Source organism: Delphinus delphis, chromosome 12, assembly GCF_949987515.2.
Source record: "Delphinus delphis chromosome 12, mDelDel1.2, whole genome shotgun sequence".
NCBI classification, from domain to species: domain Eukaryota; kingdom Metazoa; phylum Chordata; class Mammalia; order Artiodactyla; family Delphinidae; genus Delphinus; species Delphinus delphis.
Window position 1 is genome coordinate 50243710 of NC_082694.2, and position 25112 is coordinate 50268821.

Below are 25112 nucleotides of genomic sequence, written 5' to 3' on the forward strand. Positions count from 1 at the left end.
AGTTCATTTGAACATTCGACATTTGCATTTTACAGAGTCAGTAAAAGATAATTATTCAACGCATATGCTTTTTGATTAAATGTGTGAAACTCACAAATAGAAAACGGAAATTAGTTTTAAGTGCGTTATGAAAGACTTAAATTTATCTTTGGTTCATGGAGCAGTGATGACTTTTTTTGGTGCTGTTCTTTTGGTTTCATTCTCAGTGATTGTCACAGTCAGGCAGAGCCCATAGATTCCAGAAGGAAGTTTATCCCTAGTTAATCCTCCTATATCTGAGCAGAAGTTGCCCCAAACTGACCTTTATGTGTCAGTCGCCTTTCATTATTCCCTCTTGAGCTAAATGTTGTCAATAAAAAATCACAGTTAAACCAGGTTGACATTAACCAAGGGGACCGAAAGAACTGCTTTAGAGGCTTAATATATTTGCCATTTTATCAGATGCTGTCTGAGACCCTGGCGAGTCGTTAAAGTGGAATTCTGTTTATTCACTCCAACAGAGTAAGGGCAGCCCTGAATTCTATCCAGACCAAGACCCAGAATCTAGGGTAACAAAAACCCACTTCTGAATTAATGTAGTAAGACTGGCCTTCAGAGGAATTTCTAATAAGATTTCTCCTTTCACCTTCTTGAGCCATCTTTGTGTTTTCCCAAATTCCCAGCACAACCTGAAATGACTGCAGTCCCCCCTTTGAATTAACTTACCTGGTACTGCTTTTTAAAAAAACATCTAAGCTCCAGATCTGCTTTGATCTCATTCATCCCACTTGCCCCCATTAAAATCTTACCAGCCCTGGCCCCAATCTCTTATCCCTCTCATGTATATATGAATTCACATATACATATGTGAGCATGGGCTTTGGGGGCCAGACTTGACTTTGGAAATCAGATCTGCCACTGTGTCCTTGATCAACTTCCTACACCACTCTTAACTCAATGCTCTCATCTATAAATAGATACAGTATAGTTACTTACTTCATAAGGTGGTTTTGAGGATTATATTAGATGATGCAAATGAAATATTCCATGTTGTGGACTAATCCACTTATTTATTTATTTATTATTTTTGGCTGTGTTGGGTCTTCCTTGCTGCGTGCAGGCTTTCTCTAGTTGCGGCGAGCAGGGGCTACTCTTCATTGTGGTGCATGGGCTTCTCACTGCAGTGGCTTCTACTGTTGCAGAGCACAGGCTCTAGGCACACGGGTTTCAGTAGTTGTGTCACATGGGCTCAGTAGTTGTGGCTTGTAGGCTCTAGAGCGCAGGCTCAGTAGTTGTGGCACACGGGCTTAGTTGCTTCGCGGCATGTGGGATCTTCCCGGACCAGGGTTTGAACCCATGTCCCCTGCATCAGCAGGTGGATTCTTAACCACTGCACCACCAGGGAAGTCATGCAAATGAAATATTTAGCATAGTGCCTGACACAGCAAGTGCTAAGAATGCCCATTGTCATCATCACCATACACTCTGTACTATAATTATTAGATTATATATATATGTATATGTATATCACAATAGAATTAAAATTGGTAGGGCAAGAAATGTATCTTGCGCACCATTGCTTTTCCCAGAACTTTAGATAATGTGTGTCATTAGTAGTTGATCAGTAAATGAATAACTGTATATGGTAGCTCATTCGCTCTCTCTCCCACCCCCTCCTTCACTGCCTCCCTCTTCTCTCTCTCTCCATCCATCCATAGGATATAATTTTTAAAGAACTGTTTCTTCTTTATAGCTGTTAATTTATACATCACTGACCTTCCTTTCATTCCAAGTAATTGCCCCATGACTGTACCTGCTTTTTTTCTCAAATTATTTCTCGTTCCTCACTTCTCTGGCTAGAATATAAACTCATCAGAGAAGACAGTTTGTCTTTGTTACCACTATGTCATCAGGGCCTAGAACAGTGTCAGACATATAAGTAGGAACACGATAAATATTTGTCAAAAGAACAAATGGACTTTCTCTGACTCTGACTTTCAAAATCTGCCTCTGGTCCTGTCCCTTGGACTCCCCTCTCTGGCTTGCTGTCTCACTTCCATTCAATGCCCTCCTTCTTTACTGTGAAATACATGACTCTTATTCATAGCACTATACACCCTCTGAGCTCAAGTCCTCTCTACCCTGATCCAGCCCCAGCCAAAAACTTAAGTTCCATTGACTGAAGAAGGAGGTCTCCAAGGGAACATGCACATGTCCTATGTATGTGCTGTTATTCCAGTGAATCATGGTGATGTCTAATTTAGGGTTTCCTACTGCTCCTAGATTATAAGGAACTGCTTAGATTACCCCTCAACCATGTACTGAGGGGAATCAGATTGGGGATAGGAGCAGCTTTGTAAACACCTTCCCCGTCATGCCTACTCCCTAACTACTGACCAAGGCAGCTTGTTGCTGGTTCTCTGTGCTGTCCCTCCAAAGCAGGTGTTCCTAATGTTCACAGTGCGTGAGAATCACCTAGGGAGCTTTTAAAATAAGGATTCCTGACTGCACCACCCACCCACAGGTGGGGCTCAGGCATTTATAAGTATGTAGAAAACAACAGCAACAAAAACAGCCCCAAGTGATTCTCATATGCACCCAAGGTTGAGAACCACTGGGTTCTAAAAGGTTCAAACCCATTCAGACTAGCTTTTCAAGCACCAGAAATCCCAAACACAAAGTCGTAGGGCACAAGACAGAAAAACAAGCCAGCAAGGAATCTGACCAACCGGTAGCTGATGCTGTGTCAGCCATCACTCAGCTGTAGCCAACTGCAGTTACGTGGGAATGTAGCCCAGTGTTGCTAGATATTCTAAGTCTTCAAGAGAGGCCACAAATCTGCAATTTTAGATGAACTTTCACAATTTGAAGTGCTGGCAACCAATTCAAATTTCTTTAAAATACTGTGTGGGCTGAACAAAACATGTCTGGAGCTGGATTCAATTCATGGGCCAATAGTTTGCAGTTTTTACTTTCTACCAACTGCTCTCCCATATCCTAAGAAACCCTTTCTATATTCTTCACCAAGTCTGTATTAAATTCCTAGAAAGCTAGATTTCTTTTTCATCATTCATGTAGGTTCTAGGTATTGTTTTGAACAAAACTGATTGGTATGGTTGGAATAACTTTAAAGGGCCAAAAATTCTGTGATTGAGAGTATGAGATGCTCATATGCCTGAAACTTAGAGCTATTGCCATTATATACATTATCCCCCATCTACTAATATGCATTAATATTTGAAATACACAAAGCACTGATGAGATGAGGCCCTCTGGAATACAGACAAGTGGCATGGTTCCTGCTCTGTGAGACCATTCCATATACTTAGGGAGACTGGACATACACCCATGGAATTTCAGTACATATACAACACAAGCCATGTATTAATGGTGAGGCCCTGGCTAGAGTTTCTATGTAGGAAGTAGTAGAACAGTTCTCTGAAAAGTAGTGGAGGCAGACTGTGGAGTGCCTCAAATGGATGACAAATGAGTTAAGATTCCTAGAGGTATTGGCAAGCAATTGAAGGGGCTTTATGTGTCTTTAATCTTTGTTGGCTTTTTTTCTTTTGTTTTGTCTTGCTTTTGAGTAGGAGAGTGTTGAGGCAAGCAGTGTTAGAAGGAACACTCTGGTATTAGATGAGACAGACTAGACAGTAGAGACCAGAGGAGGAAATCCTGTTAGTAGGTCACAGCCAAGGCTGCAGACATGAGGGGATGAGGGTCTTGCCCGAGTGGTGGCAGAGGGATGGGAAGGAATGGGCAGGCTCAAGTGATTTTAACCTTGACTAGAGAAAAAGGAGGGCTAGCTATCATTCAGTAATCCCCTATGATGGGCTTCATTCTGTGTTGAGCACTTCATGTAAAATTATTTCTTTTGCTTTAAACAGAATGTGACTGAAATGGGAGAGCATTTGAGTATGATTCCACTACATAACCACAGTGTAAAATCTATCTTCGAGGGCTTTAGAGATCATCGGGCCCATCCCCCTCACTTTACAGATTGGACCTGACTTTTCTCAGTTATTTGCATACTTTGTAGCAGAGCCAGAATGGAACCCAGATTTCTAATTTTTTACCCTAGTGGTCTTTTCTCTTCACCATGTTGCTTCTTCATCCTGAGCTTTCATATAAATGAGTTACAAATCAGGCATCAGATTCAGGTAAGACGACGAAAGTGCACAGCTGATAAAATGAAAGTGAACAGGTGATAAAACGTGGTGTAAAGAATAATTCCAGGGCCACTCAGTGCAAACAAGGGAGGAGACAGGAAAAAAAAAAAGTCTCCACCACCTTGATATAAAGGTTATACAAAAGAGGAGATAAAGTCAGCAGTGATATACAGTTAGCAGGAGAGCCAACATCCCCTTTATCAGCCCAGCACAGATGTTGAGATAAGGGGACATAAGTGGAATAAAAAGGAAAGCAGATTCAAAAGAGCTATTAGAAATCCCTGTTCACTGGAAGATGGTAAAATTGAAGCATCACCACTCCAGGATGGTTGGTGAGGGGAAATCCTGGAGACTCAGGGGACAGCGAGGTGTCCTGGGAGCTGGGTTTGGAGTGCGCCCGCCTCATGCGTTTCTATCCTACAACCATAAATTTTCTCTCCTAAAGAAAACATCATGGTATCGTGAGTTGACACAGTGGCATGTGGCAGTGTCTACATGAGACAGATTATCTGGAACTTTAACTGAACAGAAGGTCAATGGAAACTGAACATCTGGGCAATCATTTCCCTTCCTTTAGCCAGCCATTCTGCTATTATGTAGGTAATCCCCATGGCTGGGGCTCTGACTTGCAAACGTTTTGTCTACATCAAACTGCACCAAAAGGAGAAGCCAAATTACCCTCTCTGTCCTAAACTGCTCATTGACAGCCCAGGGAATAAGAGCTAAATAACAGGGGAGGAAATAAGAATAAGAATGCTTTCCATTCCTTCTCCCACTTCAGTTCATAATACTTTTTCTCTCACAGATAAAGTTCTACAGAGGAAGACTTGGGGAAGGTTTTCACCAACTCAGAAATCATAACATATTGATCAAGATGGATTCAACAGGGTACAACCAGAAGTAGCTCTCTTCTTTCCTACCACTGGCATGCAAACCCTACTCTGCTGACTCATTTTCCCCCATCCCAGATGAAATTCGGGGCAAGCGTCATAGCTGTTCCAGTCTCATAAATGTCATGAAAGTCTAGTGTTGACTAATATTAAAGGTCCACGTTTTCATCCTATTTAAAACCTCCCTGTTCCACTGTTTTGGCCCACTTCAGACTCAGAAACCTGTAACTGGTGAGGAAGGCGGCGTTTCTTCTCTCTTCCTTGTTAATTCCTCCCCAACTTGCTGTTGTTTCTGGCCTTGCCTGGCTTGGGCCTAGGAGGTAGAGAGACTAGAGGGAAAGGAACTGGATCCAGCACTGATGGCACGGTGGCCACCTGGCTTTGGACCCCTCTGGGTGTGGCAGATACTCAAAGGCTAATTCTTATGACCTCCATCTGTGGTTCTGGGAGAGCAGCTCCTTCCTCTCACTGGCTTCTGGGAGTAGAAGCTCCAGACAGGTTTTCTTTTGGGGTCTGGTCACTAGGTAGGCAAGTCCATTTTTTTGAGGATAAGAATCCAGCTCCCTTCAGCTGGGTATAGGTCCGGCTTCTGGGAAACCCACACTGTGGAACTGTGGGTTCCGTGGAACTGCAGCCCTCTCCCAAAGCAGCTGGCCACTTCTCACCTTTACAGGTCAGACTTCAGTCATAAGCCAGGCTCTATGTCTTCCAGATTTGCAGGAAATGAGTGACAACCCCTTTAATTAATTCTCCTAATACCTCTGCTTTAATACATTTGGTTTAAGGTTGAGGACAAGGGTCTCCACCACACTATGGAAGAAGGATACAAAGAACACTGACACCTCTATTCCAAGAAACCCCATGAGAGGCTTTGCAACCCCCAATGAACCACTGGCATTTTCATACACAGCCAGAAGGTGGATGAAGGGCTAAGGCTAGTTGAAGCAATTTCTCTGTTTTACAGAGCACCTCACATTACACATTACAAAGCACCCCACATCTAGGCAGTTAAGACTTATGCCAAAATGTGAAGTTTTTTTTTTCTTTAAAAAAACCTTAAAGTCCAGTTATATAAGGAAGCCACCTCTTCCTACCTTCCCACCTCTTCCTTCCTACTATTGGCTGCCCCACTGGCTTCAAGACTCATGTGTAACAACATGAGAAATACCACCAATTAGGTGCCTAAATGATTTTGACAGTGGGGTAGTTATCTCCTGGGTCATGGTAAAAAGCCAAAGCAAGTTATTTAAACTCTCTTTTTTTTCTGGATGATTTCCTCATTTAGTTCAACCCACCCCCTTAGATAGTTTTCCTGGACACATTCCCAGAAAGTTAATTAGGGTAGCAGTTTGACCTAAAGAGTGTGAAGCACAAAAACTCTTGGCATTTTGAGGTCAGGATGATGATCAATTTCTTTTTGTATATCCTGGGCCAAGCTGTTCTCACTTTAATTTTTTAAACTTGTGTGAAATTCAAAGAACACAGAGCCCAGTGTCATTTAAACTTGGGCCACATCATAAAAAGGCAGCTTCCTCAAAAAGAATATTGGCTGTTTTCCAGGCTGCCAGAAAGCTTTTTAGGGGATCTTTTAAACTCTTCTCCTTTCATCCACAAAGAGGAATTAAATTTGGCCAAGGGTGAACGGACTGCCCAAGATATGGATTGCTTCTAACAGAGACAGAGTTCAAGGGAATCCTAACGCTTCTCCATTTCAGGAAAGAAAAAATCAAACCCCACCCACTCCATTTATCATGGAAGAGACATTAAGTAACTTGCAATATGGTGAAGAAAATTTTCTTTTCAGAGCCATCTTAAATTGTGCATCTTTACAGAAATCGTTCAGGAACTTCATGCCCCCTTAACAGAGTGAAGTAAAGTTGCCATCTGACATGAAGGGTATGATGATACTTTTAAATAGCTCTCCCTGTTTAAAAACAAACAGATAAATAAATGATGCTTGGGATATGGCCTGGTGAGAATTTCAATCTTGAAAAACTAATTATGAAGTATTTCAAGTATGAAGCGTAGAGAATGGTATCATAAACACTCAGAAAGCACCGCTCAGCTTTGCCAGCTCTTAATGTTTGGTCAAAATGGTTTAGATCTTTTTAAAAAATACAAAACATTTTAGATATAGTTGTGTTTCACTCCTTTTCTTCTTGTCACAGAGGTAAACACTATGCTGATTTTGGTGTTGTGGTTCTCAGAATTTTCCTTTTGATAGATATGTATGCATCTCTAGACATGTTTTGCAGTATAGGTCTTATTACTATTTGAGTATGGTGAGGCCAAAAGATTAGGAGAAAACTACCATTGAAAAGATAGTTTGTTATTCTCACAGCTCCCAGGAGAAGGGGGCACATGGGGAAGCACCAGGGTTGGTCATGAGGCAGAGGGAGCAGGGGAAAAACATTTTATTGTGGCTTCCAAGGGAAAAAAAAACAGGTTAAACAGGTTTAGGATTGGCTAGTCTAAATAATTTCAGTGGACTCTGTGGTGTAGGAGCTTCCCTGGGGTGATTAGGACAGAGGAATGATGGCCCAGAGTGTAAGGGGCCCTTAAAGGAGGTGCCTGGGGGTATGGATTCGTTGGTTTGCATAAGAAAGGCACACTCTCAGGCCAGTTGTTTGCTATCTCTAGGAGTTAGCCCTAGCAGGAGTAGTCCCTCCAGAGTCAGCAAACCCCAAGATGTCAAAACATCAAATATATGGAATGAAAAAACATGATTCATACAAAACAATACACTGTTTTATTTGTATGTTGTTAACCTCTATGAAAATCATATCATACCGCACATATTATGCATATAATTGACTTTTTTTTTCTCTCAACATTATGCTTTGGGAATTTATCCAGATTGTTGTATGTAGCTCCAGTCAATTTGTTCCTTTTCACTGCTTTATAATCTAGCATTGTGTCAATATATCATAGTTTATTAATATTTATTCATCCCCTTGTTTATAAGCATTTGCCTCCAGTTTTCTACGATTACAAATGATGTTGCAGTGGTTAATCTTTTACCCGTCTCCAGGTGCACATGTGGCCAGGAGACATAGAATAACTGGATTCAAAGGCATTTGTTTCTTTGACTTTAATACATTTTGCCAAATGGCTACTGAAAGTACTTGTAGAAAATTACCCTTCAAGAGTGTAGAAAATGTCCTATTATTCCACTGCCTCACCAGCACTGTTATTGTGAGGTTTTCCTTTTATTGTTCGCCAATATGATGGTGTTTAAAGGTACCTAATTATTGCTTAAATTTGCATTTTCTTGATTACTAGTGAAGTTGAGCATCTTTGCATGTGTTTATTGGCCATTTGCATTTTCTCCTATATGAACTGCCTGTTCATATCTTTTGCCTATCTTTCTACTGGGTTGTTTGTATTTTTCTCATAATTTTGTAAAGTTTTTTGTATTCTGGATGCTAACCCTTGTTAGTAGTATGTGTTGCAAATATCTTTCGCCAACCTACAATATATCTTTGTTTTAGAGAAATTTTAAGTTATATATTATTGTCAAGTCTATCAGCTTTTCAATTTTGGTGTGCACTTTTTGTGTTCTTTTTAAAGAAAGTCTCCTCAATAGAATGTTATATTTTATTTAAAAATTTTAAAGTGTTGATTTTCCTCATTTGGATTTTTAATAAACCTGGAGCTGAGATTTTAATATGGTAATAAGCAAAGGTGTTATTTTTAGCCACAAGGATAATCAATAGTTTCAGCATCCCTTATTGATTAATCCACATCTTCCTCCGTACAATTTTTTTTTTTTTTTTTTTTTTTCCGATACGCGGGCCTCTCACTGTTTTGGCCTCTCCCGTTGCGGAGCACAGGCTCCGGACGTGCAGGCTCAGCGGCCATGGCTCATGGGTCCAGCCACTCTGTGGCATGTGGGATCTTCCCGGACCGGGGCACGAACCCGTGTCCCCTGCATCGGCAGGCGGGACTCTCAACCACTGCGCCACCAGGGAAGCCCTATATCTTTTTTTTTATCTTACTGTACAGGTGAGGGCATCTAGCACAATACTGAATGGAAGGCATAATAGCAGACATCCTTGCCTCATTCCTAACTTTAACTGGAATGTGTCTAATATTTCATCACTGAGCATGATATTTATTGTAGTGGTTGATAGATTTTACCCCTTATCAGATTAATAATATTCCCCCCTTTTCTCATTTGTCAAAATGTTTTGGGTTTTTATCAAATATGTTTTCTATGCCTATTAATAAAATCATGTGATTTTTCACTTTTAATTTCTCAATGTGGAAATTTCCTTTAATAGAGTTATCTAATATTTAGCAACCCTTGAAATCTGGGACAAACCCAAATGATAATGATATATTATTCGTTTAGCCTCCATTTGGATATACACTGTCACTACACTATTTCAGATTTTTTCCAATTACATTAATAAGTGAGATTGGTCTAAATCTTTCCATTCTTTTATTGTCCTTGTCTATTTTATTACTGGTGTTACACCAGCCACATTAAATGGGTTGAAGAACATTCCATCTTTTGCTAGTCTCTGGAATAGTTTGTAAAAGATTGAGATTTTCCATCACTTTAAAGGGGTAGAATTTACTTCTAAAATCATATGATGCTAACCTTGTTTTTGGTGAATAGGTGTTAAACTACCAATCCGATTTGTTGATCATTATAGATCAGTTCAGTTTTCTACATCTTCATGAGTCAGTTTTAGTAAGTATATATATTTCTAGGAAAATTATCCATACTGATTTTTTTAAATCTAATGTTATAAAATTGTTCTTAGGGCTCTCTGATTTAAAACACGTTTTATTTGTAGTTAAGTGCCATTTTTCACCTCTCTCATTGTTTTATTGGGGTTTTTCCCCCTTGGTTGATACGAACAGATTTCTTTTTAGTCTATTAATCTTTCCAAAGGATTAGCTTTTGATTTTGTTGATCCTCTCTAAGTATTTCTACTCTTATCTTTATTATTTTTTTCTCTCTACTCTCCTAGGTTTCTTCTCTCAAGGCAAACAAATTTTGCAATGTGTTTACAGTTAATCTGTTAGACTCTCATTTGCTTTATTTCTAAAATGAAAAATTAAAACTTAAACTCTATATATCAAGTTTTAATGTCTAGATGAGTGTTTATCTTCTCAAAACATCTCTATCAACAGCCCCTCATTTTACCTTTTTTTTTTATTAAACTGCTTTTGAGTTTGCATTTTAAGTTCTAGCCAGAAATGGAATGAACATTGCTTTATAGTTTTCTGTTAACACAATTCTGTTGTTCTTTCACTACTTTCCTGTGTTAGCACATTAATTTTCCATCTTTTTTGTCTGTTTTTTCTGGTATAATAATTTAAAGCTACAAATTTCTCTATAAGAAGCAGTTTAGCTGCATCTCATAAGTTTGATACGTTGCATTTTCATCATGGTTCAATTCCAAATAATTTCCAATTATTAATGTAATTTCTCCTTTGACCCATGTATGATTTAAAAGAGTGTTTTGTTTGTTTGATTTGGTTTTGTTTTGGCTCTCCAAATGTGTGTGTACATGTGGTGGGGCGGTGGGGATAATTATCTCTTATTACTGACTTCTAAGTAATTCAAATGCATCATTGTCAAAGAAAATGATTTGTTTGATAACAATTTGCTTTCCTTTGTGACCCACTTCTTGGTCAACATTTTTTTAGTGTTCCTTATTAAATAGGTGAATTTTCCAACCATTATGAAAAACCAACCTATTCAATAGGGAGCATTAATTTCTTTGTTCACTATTCCTTCTTATTTTTGGAGATTTCCTACTGGATTAAATTATCTTATTTTCTAAGGGAATTCTTTTGCTAAAACTTTGTTAATGGCTAATTAAATGTGTCTAAAAGTGTCTTTATTTTACCCTCACGTTTGAATGATTATTTCTGGGCACAGGATTCTAAACTGGCAGTTATTTTCTCTAATAATTTTGAAGTTTTCTAATTGTTTTTTCTTTGAAGATAATATGTCTTTTTTTCTCTGTTTGCATTTAAAATATTTTCTTTTTTGGCTCTACAGTTTTAATTCACAGGTATCCAGTAGTGGATTTGTTATCCTTCCTGGAACTTGTTGAGATTTCTGAATCTGAGGATTTATGCCTTTCATAATTTCTGGAAATTATCCACATGTTATTTCATTGAAAGTTGCCTGTTCTCCATTTTCTTTCTAGACAGAAAAATGTATCTTTCTTTCTAGAATGCACATGTGATAGGTAGGTAGGCAGGTAGCTAGGTAGACAGACAAATGACACACAGAAACAGATCTTTGCATTCCATCATCCATGTTTCATCTCATGTACCAGCTGGGCATCAAAACACAAATTCCTTGTCTACCAAGTCCAGACAACCCTCTCCCCACTCCTCCCTTCTTCCCCACCCCCCCCAAATACACTGACTTCAATTTACCCTCTTAGAATTCTGTTTACATTCACAACTCAAGGTTCCATCTGGTTTTCAGTTGTTCTACTGTAGGACCCTAGGAATTTCTTATATTTTCTAATAAGCTCAGCTATGCAATTAAAACAATAGTGGTTATGTTTTATAGACAATTTCTGGGTGATCTTTGGTGGAAATATCTTCAGGTTATCTAATTTACAGCATTTCAGGAAATGGAAGTCAAGACTTTCAATCTTCAAAAACATTTTATTACATTAATTAGTTTGAACCACTTAATACAGGCACAGATGTTGAAATTTTTAGAAAATGTGCCTGCTATTGGAGTTGAACCAAAAAGAACTATCTAGTTGACCTGTTATTAAATAGAGTCAATTATCCAAGATTCTACTCTTTGCACATCTTATTAACTAACATTTACCTTAATATTTCAACTCCCTTGAAACTTTAGACTGATTGGGTAGTTTAAAGCAATTTTATTATTTGCTTTTACCAATTTGTTTTCATCATTCTTCTGTCTTGTGATAAATAGGAACAAAAGGAACTTGTCGATGTTAACTAAGATTGAGTACATTAAGAGACTATGAACTGACCTTGATTCTTTTCAGATGAGTGTTCTAGAAGTTGATACTGTTAGGATTGATACTGTTGATACTGTTTAGGATTGATACTCAATCCTAAATTAGATCCAATAGTTTCACAGAGACTATGCTTTTAGTATGATCTGATAGTTCCGAGACCCAGGCTCAAATTCACCCACTCCTTCCAATCTTCCTCTTATATATTTATGTACTTTGGGATATTTCTCATTTCATTCCTGTATAACATCTATAGTTATTACATCAACTATATCCCACATCTGTTTCCTGGTGATTCCAAGGCTTCTGTTTTTGCCTTCCCATGTATATAAACTCCTCCAGAGCGAGAAAAGTGCACAGGATTCTCTTTCATGATTCCTCACCATGGAGCTGGTGCACATGGTGACCAAAGGCAAACAAAGTGGAAGAAAAGAACTGTTTGCCTGAAAAATAACTTTATGTGAAATGGGAATTTCACTAATACCAATAAATAATAGGAATAAAAGCAATGAAAGTTTGTGAAACTATCCAAGTCCACAGTACTGAATTCCTACTGACAGACTGCCTTGCAGAAGGAAGGATTAAAGTGGAAGGAAAACCAACTCCCTATTAACCAATTGCAAAGTAAGAGAAAGTGGGAGGGAGGAAAGGGAGAGGAAGAAATAGTATTCCCACTGTAGAGATTCCCAAAGAGTCACTTGTAATTCTACCCTCAAGCCTTGAACTCTCAGACTTCAATAGCCATTCAAGAAATGTTTTTCTGAATATGTGTCACGTACCAGCCACTGTTCTAGGCATTTGGTATACAACAGTAGACAAATCAGACAAAAATTCCTCCCTTCACAGAGCTTGCATTCTAGTTATGGGTAAAAGATAAATAAGTATATGAATACATAAATAGATAATATAAAGTGTAACATGTCAGAAGTACTATGAAGAAAGGGGTTAAGGGACTAAGTTGGGAAAATTGTCATTTTAAATAGGGTGGTTAGGGAAAGCCTCACTGAGAAAGTGACATGTGAGTAAGCAGCTAGAGGAAAGAGCAAGCAAGAAGGATATCTGAGAGAGGAATGCTCCAGGAAGAGAGAATTGCAAATGCAGAAATATTAGGCAAGAAGGAACCTGGCATGTACAAAGAATAGCAAGAGATTACTGTGAAGAGAATGAGATAAGCAATGGTGTGAGCTGTCAAAATTGAGGTTAGAGGATATACGGGAAGGGGGAGTGGGAAGATCCTATAGGGTCCTGCAGGCCGTGATATATTGGGTTGGCCAAAATGTGACTTTGATTTTTAAGTAAAAATAAAAGACACACTTTTCATCTTCACCAAGAGCTTTACTGAACAATGTATTCATCCTTTTGTTCCACTACCTTCTGCCATTTTTCAGGCAACTTCATAATTCCATCTTCCCAAAACTTTTTATCTTTTTGAGCAAAGAACTGTTCCAGGCGCCTTTTACAGTCTTCCAGGGAATTGAAATTTTTCCATTAAGAGAATTTTGTAAAGGCTGAAATAAATGGAAATCCCAAGGTGCAATGTCTGGTGAATACAACAGATGAATCAACTTCCCAGCCAAGCTGTAACATTTTTGCCTGGTCATCAAATAAACGTGCGGTCTTGCGTTATCCTGATGGAAGATTATGCATTTTCTGTTGATTAATTCCTGATGCTTTTCATCGAGTGCTGCTTTCAGTTGGTCTACTGGGAGCAGCAGTTGTTGGAATTGTTTGGTTTTCTGGAAGGAGCTCATAATAGAGGACTCCCTTCCAATCCCACCATATACACAACATTACCTTCTTTGAATGAAGACTGGCCTTGATGCGGTTGGTGGTGGTTCATTTCGCTTGCCCCATGATCTCTTCTGTGCCACAGTATTGTACAGTATCCACTTTTCATCGCCAGTCACAATTTGTTTTAAAAACGGAATGTTTTTGTTATGTTTAAGTAGAGAATCGCATGCAGAAATATGGTCAAGAAGGGTTTTTTTTCACTTAACTTATGTGGAACCCAGACAGCAAAGTGATTAACGTAACCAAGCTGGTGCAAATGATTTTCAGTGCTTGATTTGGATATTTTGAGTATGTCGGCTATCTCCCTCATGGTATAACATTGATTGTTCTCAGTTAATGTCTCGATTTGATCGCTATCAACTTCAACTGATCTACCCGACCATAGAGCATCATCCAACGAGAAATCTCCAGCACAAAACTTCGCAAACCACTTTTGACACGTTCCATCAGTCACGGCACCTTCTCCACATACTGCACAAATCTTTTTTTGCACTTCGGTCCCATTTTTACCCTTCTTGAAATAATAATGCATAATATGCCGAAAATGTTGCTTTTTTTCTTCCATCTTCAATATCAAAATGGCCACACCAAAATTCACCAATTTTGATAAGTCTTCTTTTTCATTGCACGCTGATAGGACAGCTGTCACATACAATCTAACAAAATTGTTTCGAATGAAGTTAAAGACAACTAAGTGTTACTAGAGCCACCTTACAGAAAAAACCGAATGAACCTTTTGGTCAACACAATACAAGAGGGTTTTTTTCCTGACTGAGATGCGGAGCCATTGGAAGGAATTTTGAGGCAGGTGTGAGGCAAATATTTCAAGCAGAAGAAAATGGCAAAAGCTGAAGGTGGCTGAGGTTAAGACTTTTCTTAGATGGGAGAAATTAAGGCATGTCTGTATACTGATGGGAAGGAAATGTATGAAAGAAAGGGGGGAATTGCTGTAGTGGCTACCTTCACTACAAGACAAGGAAAGAGATATGGCAGGGGTTGGAGGGACTGTTTTTAGTCAGGACCCTGGAGAGCTCACCCACGGTAACAGGAGGGAAGGCAAGATATATAAAGCCCAGGTACAGGTGGGAGGATGGCTGGGAGCCGTGTGAGAGCATAAGGAAGTCCTTTTCCACTGGTTTCATTTTCTCCGAAGTAAGAAGCAAGGTCAGCTAAGAAGGATAATAGGGAGGAGGTATTGGGAGTTGGAATAGAAAAAGAGAAGCGGCCTCACAGGGCTGTAGGAGTCAAATGGAGTAGTGGTGACAAGAAGGTTCATATCCTAGCTCTGCCACATATTAGCCATGTGACCCTGGGTAAGTTTGCTAACCTCCTTCAACCTCAGTTTCCTCTTATACAAAATGGGGATAACAATACTGCCAACATCACTGCTTTGTGGTGTGGGTGAAAAGAGACCATGGAGAAGCAATCGTAAGCACTACTAAATGGCAAGCAGTCGGTATTCCTTGGCTGTTATCTGCTATTATACATTAGGCAATCAATGCCTTACCAATGAATGGATAGGTTGTGATATTTTTTGTCCACTCTCTTTTCAGGAGGTTTGTTCTCACCAAGCTTCAAGTCATCCCAAAAGGAGCATTTTCGGGATTTGGGGACCTGGAGAAAATGTATGTACCTGAGCAGTGGGTGAATGCTTCACATGGGCTATGGGCAGCAACCTCAGACCACGTCTAGCACGATTCTCTGTGCTTAGGAACCAGAATAACACACTAAGCGAAGGTTTTGCACCTTGTCCCATTGTATTTCCTTACCACAGGTCCTAAACAGTAGTGTGAAGTCTTTCAGCATGTGGCCACTGAAATCAGCATAAGCAATTCTCACTTTTTTGGTATAAGGTGTTGCTCCCAAAGTACCTGTGAGTGAAAGTTTTATAAATCAAAGCCTATTTTCTCTGCTGACATCCATTCTTTTTAAGAGATCCTCTCTATTAATTAACTATTAATAGAGTTAATTATTATTAACTCTGATTAATTTTTAATTGACAGCAGGGCCTAACATTTGTGCTTTAGAGATTTTCTGGACTTCTTGGTCCTAAGCCATGCTGACAAGTGGTAAGTGATATATAAACATTCAAAAGTATTGGGAAAGTTTAGAGCACTGAGGGCGATTTCCTTTGAAAAGAGGAGACTTTGTTAATGTGAACACTCGCTTTCTACTGGGCTAGTGTAATGTAGGAGTTCCCCCAAATAGGCTTTTCTCAAAGTAGGGTAGAGTAAGAAAAAACAGCAAATTCTTTCATGCTTAAGGTAACCCACCCTGCCTTTGAAGGTCCTTGATCCCATCCCCTAGGCTTTTAGGGATGGGAAAAGTGTTTTTCACCACAGCCAGAATCTAGAACTTAATGACAGTAAGTACAGTAATACAGATGGATTACACAGAAAAGAATGTTTTTTTTCATTATAAGAATAAAGCAACGCCCACCCCCACCCCCCAGTTATATAAGCTTCTCCTTTAAGTCATTCAATTTTTGTCTTGGTTCTTTCACTGCACTTTTAAAAAGAACACTTGCCCAGGTCTGAGGAAGCGAGAAAGAAATCCATTAATGAAAGAAACACAAAGCAGAGAGAGTGGCAATGTGTTTGAGCAGTTATGCCAACTGCTTAGAGGAGGTTGGTCAGAATCCTGGGTCTGAGTGTTAATTTTAATATAAACTTACTGTGTAACCTTGATCAAATCACCTTATCTCTCAGAACCTTGGCTTCCTCATCTGTGTATTAAGGGAGGAGATTTTAAAGGGGGGAGTAGCTTATGTGATCTCTAATTTCTATGCGCAAGCTTCTCCCAGTTGGATGAGAGCCCAGTTTAAGACCTGAGTCTTCAATGTTTACAATTCTTGAAGACATTCAACATGCACAGGAACTGGGAGATGGGGCACTCATCTGAGCAGAGCTCACCAAGGAAAACAGGGAAAGAACAGAGTTGGAGAGCTTTTGACTCGAGGTGTATTCCTGGATGGATCAGCCATTGCCCTGCCTGGAATTAAGAGACTAGGTGACTATTGGATAGGTCTCCCCCCACAAAAGTTCTGTAATTATGTAGAAATAATTCTAAAGACAGGAATCCCAGGTACCACAAATAATTCACCTTAATAAATTCAATCCAGCAAATGTGACTGACCTCTCATTGGGTACTCAGGCTACCATGAGACCTTCCTTTGGCGATAGCTAGTTGATCTGAGCTGACATAGCAATAATACCAGAGACAGAACAGCTGGTTCAGAAACTCAACCTCCTCAGACACAGGTTGTCCATTTCTACCTCATGCCTTTATTAGTCAGCCTGCACTGCCACAGATGCCAGAAAAATTAATCTTATGTTTTCAATACTGTTTATGTCCTAAGATTTCCAAAACATTCCGGAGCAGAGAACCCAGTACCGAACTGAACTCTGAACAGACTATTTGTACCCTTCAGTTCCTAGGCTCACCTTCATCCATTGTCTCACCTCCTATTCTTGGTCACTGATAAGCTCTCATCTCCTTTCCACATTTATGTTCTTCATTTATGTTCTTCCTCCAGTTTTTAACCAGTTTTCTGAACTTAATAAATATTGGCTTCCTCTTCAATATCTCCCTCTTCACAAATCACAAAATCCCTTTCACTCATTCTGCACATGTGGCCCAGTTTCACATATCCTTATTAAAAGGAAGGGGAGAAAGCTTTCTGGATAAATCCTGCTTTCCTTCCCTGCTACCATCCTCTCTCTTCCCCATCACTGCCACTCTTGAAAAAGCAGCCCGTGTTCACTGCCTCTCTATCCTTTCCTTTCAATCACTCCTCAGCCTGTCCTCTTGCTATTCAACCACAAATTCTCTAACACTAAATTACTCTGTCAAAGGTCCCAACAATACCAAAACTGTCAGAACTAATGACTTCTACTTTGTCCTCTTAGTATTTAACCGATAGGTAGCCATTGATTACACTGACCGTTCATGCCATCCTTCTCAATACTCTTTCCCCTTTTAACGTCGGTGACACCACAGCCTCCTGCCTGTCCTCTGAACCTTCCAGACTACTCCATAACCAGTTCTGTCCCTTTTCCTCAGTTGCTCCTCAAAAGTTCAGATATTCCAGGGTGCCAGTTTTGGCCATTTTCTTTTTTTATAGTCACATCCTCATTATTATTTATCAATTATATCTTACTACCAGGGCTCCTAAACCTTCATCTGCAAACCCCACCTCTCTTCTGAGGCCGTAATTCTTGTTTTGAAATGGAGGGAGTCCTCAATATCTACCCTTAAGTGAACCACAAGTGCCTCAAATTCAGCATATCCAGACAAACTCATTATCTTTACCCTTAAATTTCTCATCTTCCCATATTGCCCAATGAATAACATCACCATCTGCCCAGCTTCCCAAGCAAGAAAATTCAGTCTCCCTTGACTCATGTGCCTTCTCTCTTTCTTCTGTGCAGGTGCTCTTCCAGTTCTATTGACTCCCTCTCAAAACTATCTCTGGAACCCTGTCCTCATCCTACTCCTGCAGCTATGAGGTTTAAAGTCACTTGCATAGCCTACTGTGTGAGGCTGCTCTGCCTGCCCCAGCTCCAATCTCCCACCACTCTGTTTCCAGACCCGCTCTGCTCAAAGTCCCTTGCAGGGACTTTGGGTCCCTCTAGGGACCATCATTGCTATGGGTTTCAGTCTTAAGTCTCTGACACAGAAATCAAAGCTCATTATCTCCCACCATACACAGTCATACACAGTATACCCCACACTTTTGCCAGGTAGGAAGATTTGCCATTTCCCAAGCACTACCATTACCAGACATCATATTGCTTATTTAGAATGTGAGGGCTGGTTCTTTGGACAATGCCTGGCACGTAGACAAAAAAATAGGTGCAGGTGAAGGTATAAATGAACAAGTGAACAAATATACTTTCACACCGGTCTTATATAGATGCTGTCCTTCTGCCTAAAATTCCACTTGGTAGAAGCCTGCTTTTCCCCCAAGAGCCAGAGCAAATGTTTACCCCCCAACCCCCGTACAGCCTTTCCAGAACTCTCCCAGTGCTTCCAAACCATAATCTCGTGCTTGTAGTAGCAATAGCGTATTTATCAGATTGCATTTGGAGTTTACACGTTTTTCCAGATCCTTAAGATTGTTCTTTCAGAGCAAGGTCAGAGTGTAACTTAACTTTGTACTAAGTACAACACCAAGTCCTGTTGTTTTATCTCCTGGCTTCACCTCTAATCTATCCACTTGTCTCCTTCTCCAGCTACCATTATCTTGTCCTGGAAACCTGCACCAGTCTTCTACTTGTGCCTCCCCATCCACCAGCATGCTCTCCCCTCGCCCTCATCCATTCTCTACACAGCAACCAGAGTGAAATTTTCTAAATTCATACCTAATCATGTCACCTTCAACACCTGGTGCACCTGGTACACACGCACGTGCTCTCTCGCTCGTCTCTCTCCCTCTCTCTCTCTCTCTCTCTCTCCATACCTTACTGCTGCTCTTAACATAAAAAAGAAACTAGACTGCTCACGTTTTGTCCTTTGCTCTACTGGCTCTTCTTCAGTTCATAAAACGTACCATGTTATGCAGCCCACCATGGGCCTTGCTTGCTCCTTCTGACTAGAACTTCCTTTCCACTCTGCCCTCTTAATTTAGTAAGTTCCTCCTCATTCTTCAGACCCTGACACCAGTATCACTTGCCCAGGAACGCTCCCCCGACCTCCCCAACTAGGACAAAACCTCCTGCTAATATAATACACTCTCATATCACCACTAGACTCTAGGTGGTGACTCTCATTTTAACACTCTTACACTTACTTATGTATTACTTGAATTAATCTCTAACTCCCCTATTGGACTGTAATTTCCATGAGCACAAGGACATGATTGCTTTTACTCATTATTGGATCCATGATGTCTCACACAGAGTCAGGTACCCACAATAAATATCTGATAAATGCACAAATAAAAATGAAAAAATATAAGTAGTTGGAGAAAGAAGATACCCAGATATAAAAAGAAAATACTAAGTCTAGGAATGATACTAATACTAATACTAGGAATGATAATGATAACTGATGGTGGAGTTAACAGACATACAAACACTGGCTGAGACTCTGCTCTGATCTAGGCACTTACATGGCTATAGTTTAAAATCAAACCCAGGACAAAAATGTACAGGACAATACGTGCAAAATAAGTGATACAAACATTGTATTTGTTCGGACTCTTTCTGTTGTGTGAGGGCAAAAGAAAATAAACCTCAAACAGGCTGAAGAAAAGGGAGTTTAATGGCTCATTTAACTTGATGGTCAGCGAGAAGGAATGGCTTTAGAAACAGCTCTATTCAGGTTCAAGGTCCTTAGGACTCGGCCTCTCCCCCTCTCTCTGGTCTCCCTTCACTATGTTCATTCCAGCCCTGAGCCCCACCCTTGGTGGCAAGAAAGCAGTAGCAGTCCTGCCTTTAAACATCATCAGGTTCTATTCAGGGGGAATGTGCTGCCCTTTTTCTTGCTCAATCCCATAAAAGTCTTAAGATTTAAGTCTGACTTGCTTAGATCACACAACCATCCCTGGACCAACCACTGCAGCTAAGAGAATGTAATGTTCAAATTGGCTGTGGCCTGGGTAACGGGCTCCATACCTATAGGTGAGAACACCTACCCCAACCACCTGGATTTGGAATGGGGGGAGGGAGATCCACAAACAAAAACTGAGGCCACTGCTGAAGAAAAAAAAAAAAAGTGGAGATTAGATGTTGGTAGTTGGGAGCAATGAATGTCTAAAAAGAAAATTAGTCCTCTTCTCATCCAGAAGAGAGAGGGCTTTGTGACCTGGGTAGTTGGGGATTTGCTACGTTTGATTCTTCCCCCTTCCTCCTGTTAGAATAATTGGAAGAATCCAGTAACTCTGCCCCAATCCATGCTAATCCATCTTTCATTAATCCAGCTGAACCCACCCGCCTCTGCTTCTATAAGAAGTCAAGAGGGAACAGAGTCTTTTGGTAGAAGTGGAGCAGGAGATTCTCCAATAGAAATGAAATGATCACTGTCACACCTTAGCTTTCCTCAGCATCACTCTCTCGAACCTCCTGACTCTTCACTGCTTTGGGACTGACTAGGGGAGAAGGAAATCATTAAACTCTCTGCAGTGTGAAGTGGCTTTTCAAAGTGCACTGTAAACTGTTTACCTTATCTTTAATTATCTTGGAGTCATATATCAGCTTGGTATAAAGTGTGAAGACTACACTAAATAGGGTGGGGGGGAGGAGGTGACAATGTGGTGCTTTATGGTAACCAGAAAAGTTATGTATGGAAATGAGTGCAATTTAAAAACACATCTACGTGCTATTGTAACACTGGAGGGGGAAGAAAAGCCAGCGTATAATAAAATATCTTTGAAAATAGGAGCATGATGAATATGTAAATGAGACCAATCAACATCAGCTGAGATGTGGTATATGCAGATGAGACGGCAAGGAGCCAAAATGTGAAACAGCTCCCAAACCATAAATATGAACCATATAAAATTCATCTGAAATATTCATGATAACATAAGGACAAAAAGTATAATCAAGTGCTTTATTCGCATATGAAAATGAGACTACTAGTCTGACACTCCAGCCTCCACCCCCAGATCACTGGGGGAAGAAAAGTTAATAGAGGGACTTGTAGAGGAAGACATTTATTGAATGAAAACGGTTGCAAGCACACTAAAAAGGCTGATATCCTCCAATTCTCAGTCCTTCGGGCTCACTCAGCACAGATAAAGGGAAAGGAAATAAGTCAGGTAACTAAAATACTAATGGCACCGGTGCTAGAAAATTTGGGTTCCAACCTGCTTTGCCTCCCTAACATTTCCTTAGGTCTGTTCCTACTCTGACCGTCTGTGATTCTGAGAGTTAATGGGCAAAGCAGCCTTGAGTCCCACTTACTGAAATAAAGCAAGAAGGAAAGGCTGATGATTCTACAGGCTCCTGATAAAGAACTGAAGGCCAGTGTTGGAGTGGCTGGACCTCTGAATGGGAAGAGGGGATCTGAATCCCAGGGCAAAAAAAAAAAAAAAAAAAAAAAAAGTGATAATGAGGTTCAGGTTGTACTTTAGAATCCTCCGGGGAACTTCTAAAAACTTATTTTAAAAAATAATGCACAAGCTTGACTGTCATTTCCAGGGATTTTTCATTCTATCTGTCTAGGGTAGGGCCAAGGATTGATCATTTTTTAAAACTCCCTTGATGATGCTAACGTACGTTCACAGGTGAAAGCTACTGAGTGGATGATATTTAAGTCTGAATCCAATTTGTAGAAAGAGTATTCACCACAACACGTACAGTGTATCTACATGGCGTGGTTGAAGGAGAACAAACAGAGGGGAGGTGGTAGGAGATGAGGTCATAGAAGAAGCTGGGGTAAGGTCATGGAGAACCTTATAGGCCACGGGGAAAAGTTTGAGTGTCATAGTGAGCGTGATGGAAATTACATGGGTTATTTTGAGCAACTAACTATCTGACTTGGATTTGTTACAGTTCACTTGCACACACAGATTTTGATTGACTAATATTTTGTTAAGAATTTTTGTGTCTATATTTGTAGAGATGTTAGCCTGTATATTTCTTTTCTTATAATTGCTCTGTTTTGTTTTGTTATACTGGTGCTATAAAATGAGTTGGGAAATGTCCCCTCATCCTGTGTGTCTTGAAAGAGTTGGTTACAATAAGGAAAGAATCCTTTTTTTCCACAAACGTGCTGAATCAACTCGGTATTCACATGGGAAAAAAAAATAAACCTCGACCCTTACCTCATGTCATATACAAAATCTACCTCTGAACAGATCATAGTCTTAAATGTAAAAGCTAAAACTTTAAAACACCTAGAAGAAAATGTAGGAGAAAATCTTCACAATCTCGGGATAGGCAAACGTTTCTTAAATAGGACACAAAAAGCATAAGATCAGATTTTATTTTGATGAAGTGAAAATAAAATCTCTGCTCTTCAAAAGAACAGCTATCAGGAAAATGAAAAACCAAGCCACAGGCGGGGAGAAAAATATTTCCAAAACACGCTTCTGAAAAAGGACTTGTATTAAGAATATATAAGGAACTCTTAAAAGTGAAAAATAAGTAGATAAACAATCCAATTGAAAATAGGCAAAAGATCTGAATGGATACTTCCCAAAGATACACAAATAGACAATAAGCACATAAAAAGATATCCAATATTAGTGGCCATTACAGAAATGAATTTTAAAACCTTAAAGGAATACCATCACATACCCATACCCACTAGAATAGCTAGAATTAAAGACTCACAACATAGGCTTTGGTGAAACTGCAGAGTGACTGGAACTCTCGTATGTATCTGGTGTGACAGCAAAATAGTACAACCCCTTTGGGAAACAGTTTGACAGTTCCTTATAAAGTATTTATCCAAGAGAAATGAAAACATATGTCCACACAAAGACTTGTTCAAGAATGTTGATAACAGAGTTTATTCATAATAGCTCCAAACTAAAAACAATCCAAGTACTCATCACCAGGTCACTGGGTAAACAAATTATGTTCTCTTCATACAACAGAGTATGAATAAGTAATAAAAGGGAATAAACTACCGACACAACCACATGGATGAGTCTCAAGCATTTCTACTAAGGCAAAGAAGCGAAACACAAAAGAATACACCATACAGCAAATAATTCCATTTACATGAAACTTGAAGAAAGAATATCAAATCTATTCTGACAGGAAGCACATCAGTACTTGGGGCCAAGGGTGATGGTTGGGATTGTCTGGGAAGGGCTGCAAAGGAAATTTTAAGGCTGATGGAGATGTTCTATATCTTGATTGTGATGGTTGTTACAAAATATATGAATTTGTAAAAAAAAAAAACTCCTGGAAGAGTTAAAATGAGTGAATAGTATTATTGGTTAAATTACACTTCAATAAATGAAGCTGATTGTCTAAAATCAACAATTTTTCAGCACCTATTTGGGGCCAGGTGTTTTAAATACATTTCAGTTAATCTGCACTTTATAGACAGGGATACTGACATTCAGAAAAGGTAAGCAGTCAACTAGCATCAGAGAGTTCTTTTGCAGGGAAGCTAGGATTTGAACCCAAGGTAATCTGGTTCTTTCGGCTACACCAGGCTTCCTTTTTGTTGGCATCTACCATTTTCCAGAATCATTCTACTAAAGTAAAAGGCGACAAAGGGGAGGATTAAGGCTGTGAAAGCTTCCTTTGATGTCATTTAAAATTAGAAGAGAGGATTTCTGTGCCTAAACACTTGGAATTGCCATAAACCAGAACCTAGAGGCTAGAGGAGACAGTCATAGAGGAGAGGAAACCTCTCCTGGGACAGTCGTAGAGGAGAGGAAACCTCTTCTTGGAATTTTTTTTTCACCTTCAAGTTTCAGTATACCAACTCATTTCTGGGTAAAGATCCTGCTGAGACTGGCTTTAGTTCAAGGCTCCGCAAACTGGGCTGCCTGTTAAGTTGCAAATTAACTTAGTCAGCAGTCGGGAAATGTAAAAGTTGGGCCAATTAAGTTGTCATTATTGACCCAGGTCAAACACGAGTTAGTGTCTAGAAGGTGAAAGTCCTTATCTCATTTCCTGTTCTCCATAAATATTCTGAAAGTAAGTATTTTTGTTGTATTTACTGCTTCAACCAAGAACACAAGAAGCCATTTTCTTGTCACTTTTTGGGTTGATGTGGTTTTAGTATTTCCATTAAGTCTCTTTATTTTCAACTGTTTCTAGGTGGGTCCTCAAAATAAACTCTACAATATCTAATAGCTGACCAGATAAGAAAAGAGAATAATTTATTAGCTTTGCATTTATATACTTGGTTTTGTTTTGTTTTTGCGCTTGTTTTCACTTTGATTTCTTTCTATGCGTGCATGGTGGGGAGGAGTCTGATAAAGGAAACAGAGTTCCTGAGATCTAGTAACTTTATGGATGCCTTCAACCTTATATTCATTGCAACTGTCCACATCGCAGTCCCTTCTGTTTTATCCGTGAAGGTAGAGTAGGGTTTCCTTTGCTGGAAGAGATTCCAAAAAAGGCAATACTGAAAGAATACAGATGAGAGCCCCATTGACTTAATCAGCTCAGGCTGCTGTAATAAAATACTGGATTGGGTGGCTTAAACAACAGACATTTAAATCTCACAGTTCTAAGAGTCCAAGATTAGAAGTCCAAGTGGAAAAACCCACTCCCTGCCTTTTCTCTGTATCTCCACATGGTTAAGAGAGAGCTCTGGTCTCTTCATCCCCTTATGTGGGCACCAATCCCATCATGAGAGCTCCACCTCCATGACCTTACCCAATTATTTCCCAA

At 39.7% G+C, this 25112-nt stretch overlaps 1 protein-coding gene across 2 annotated transcripts in view; it reads left to right on the forward strand.

Annotated features, from left to right (window-relative positions):
* The window catches only part of FSHR (follicle stimulating hormone receptor), a 162962-nt gene that overhangs the window by 50851 nt on the left and 86999 nt on the right, over positions 1-25112 (forward strand). For both annotated transcript variants that reach the window (XM_060027580.1, XM_060027581.1), the window contains exon 2: positions 15357-15428. In XM_060027580.1, the coding sequence (XP_059883563.1) occupies positions 15357-15428 (72 nt within the window). The remainder of the gene's footprint in view (positions 1-15356; positions 15429-25112) is intronic.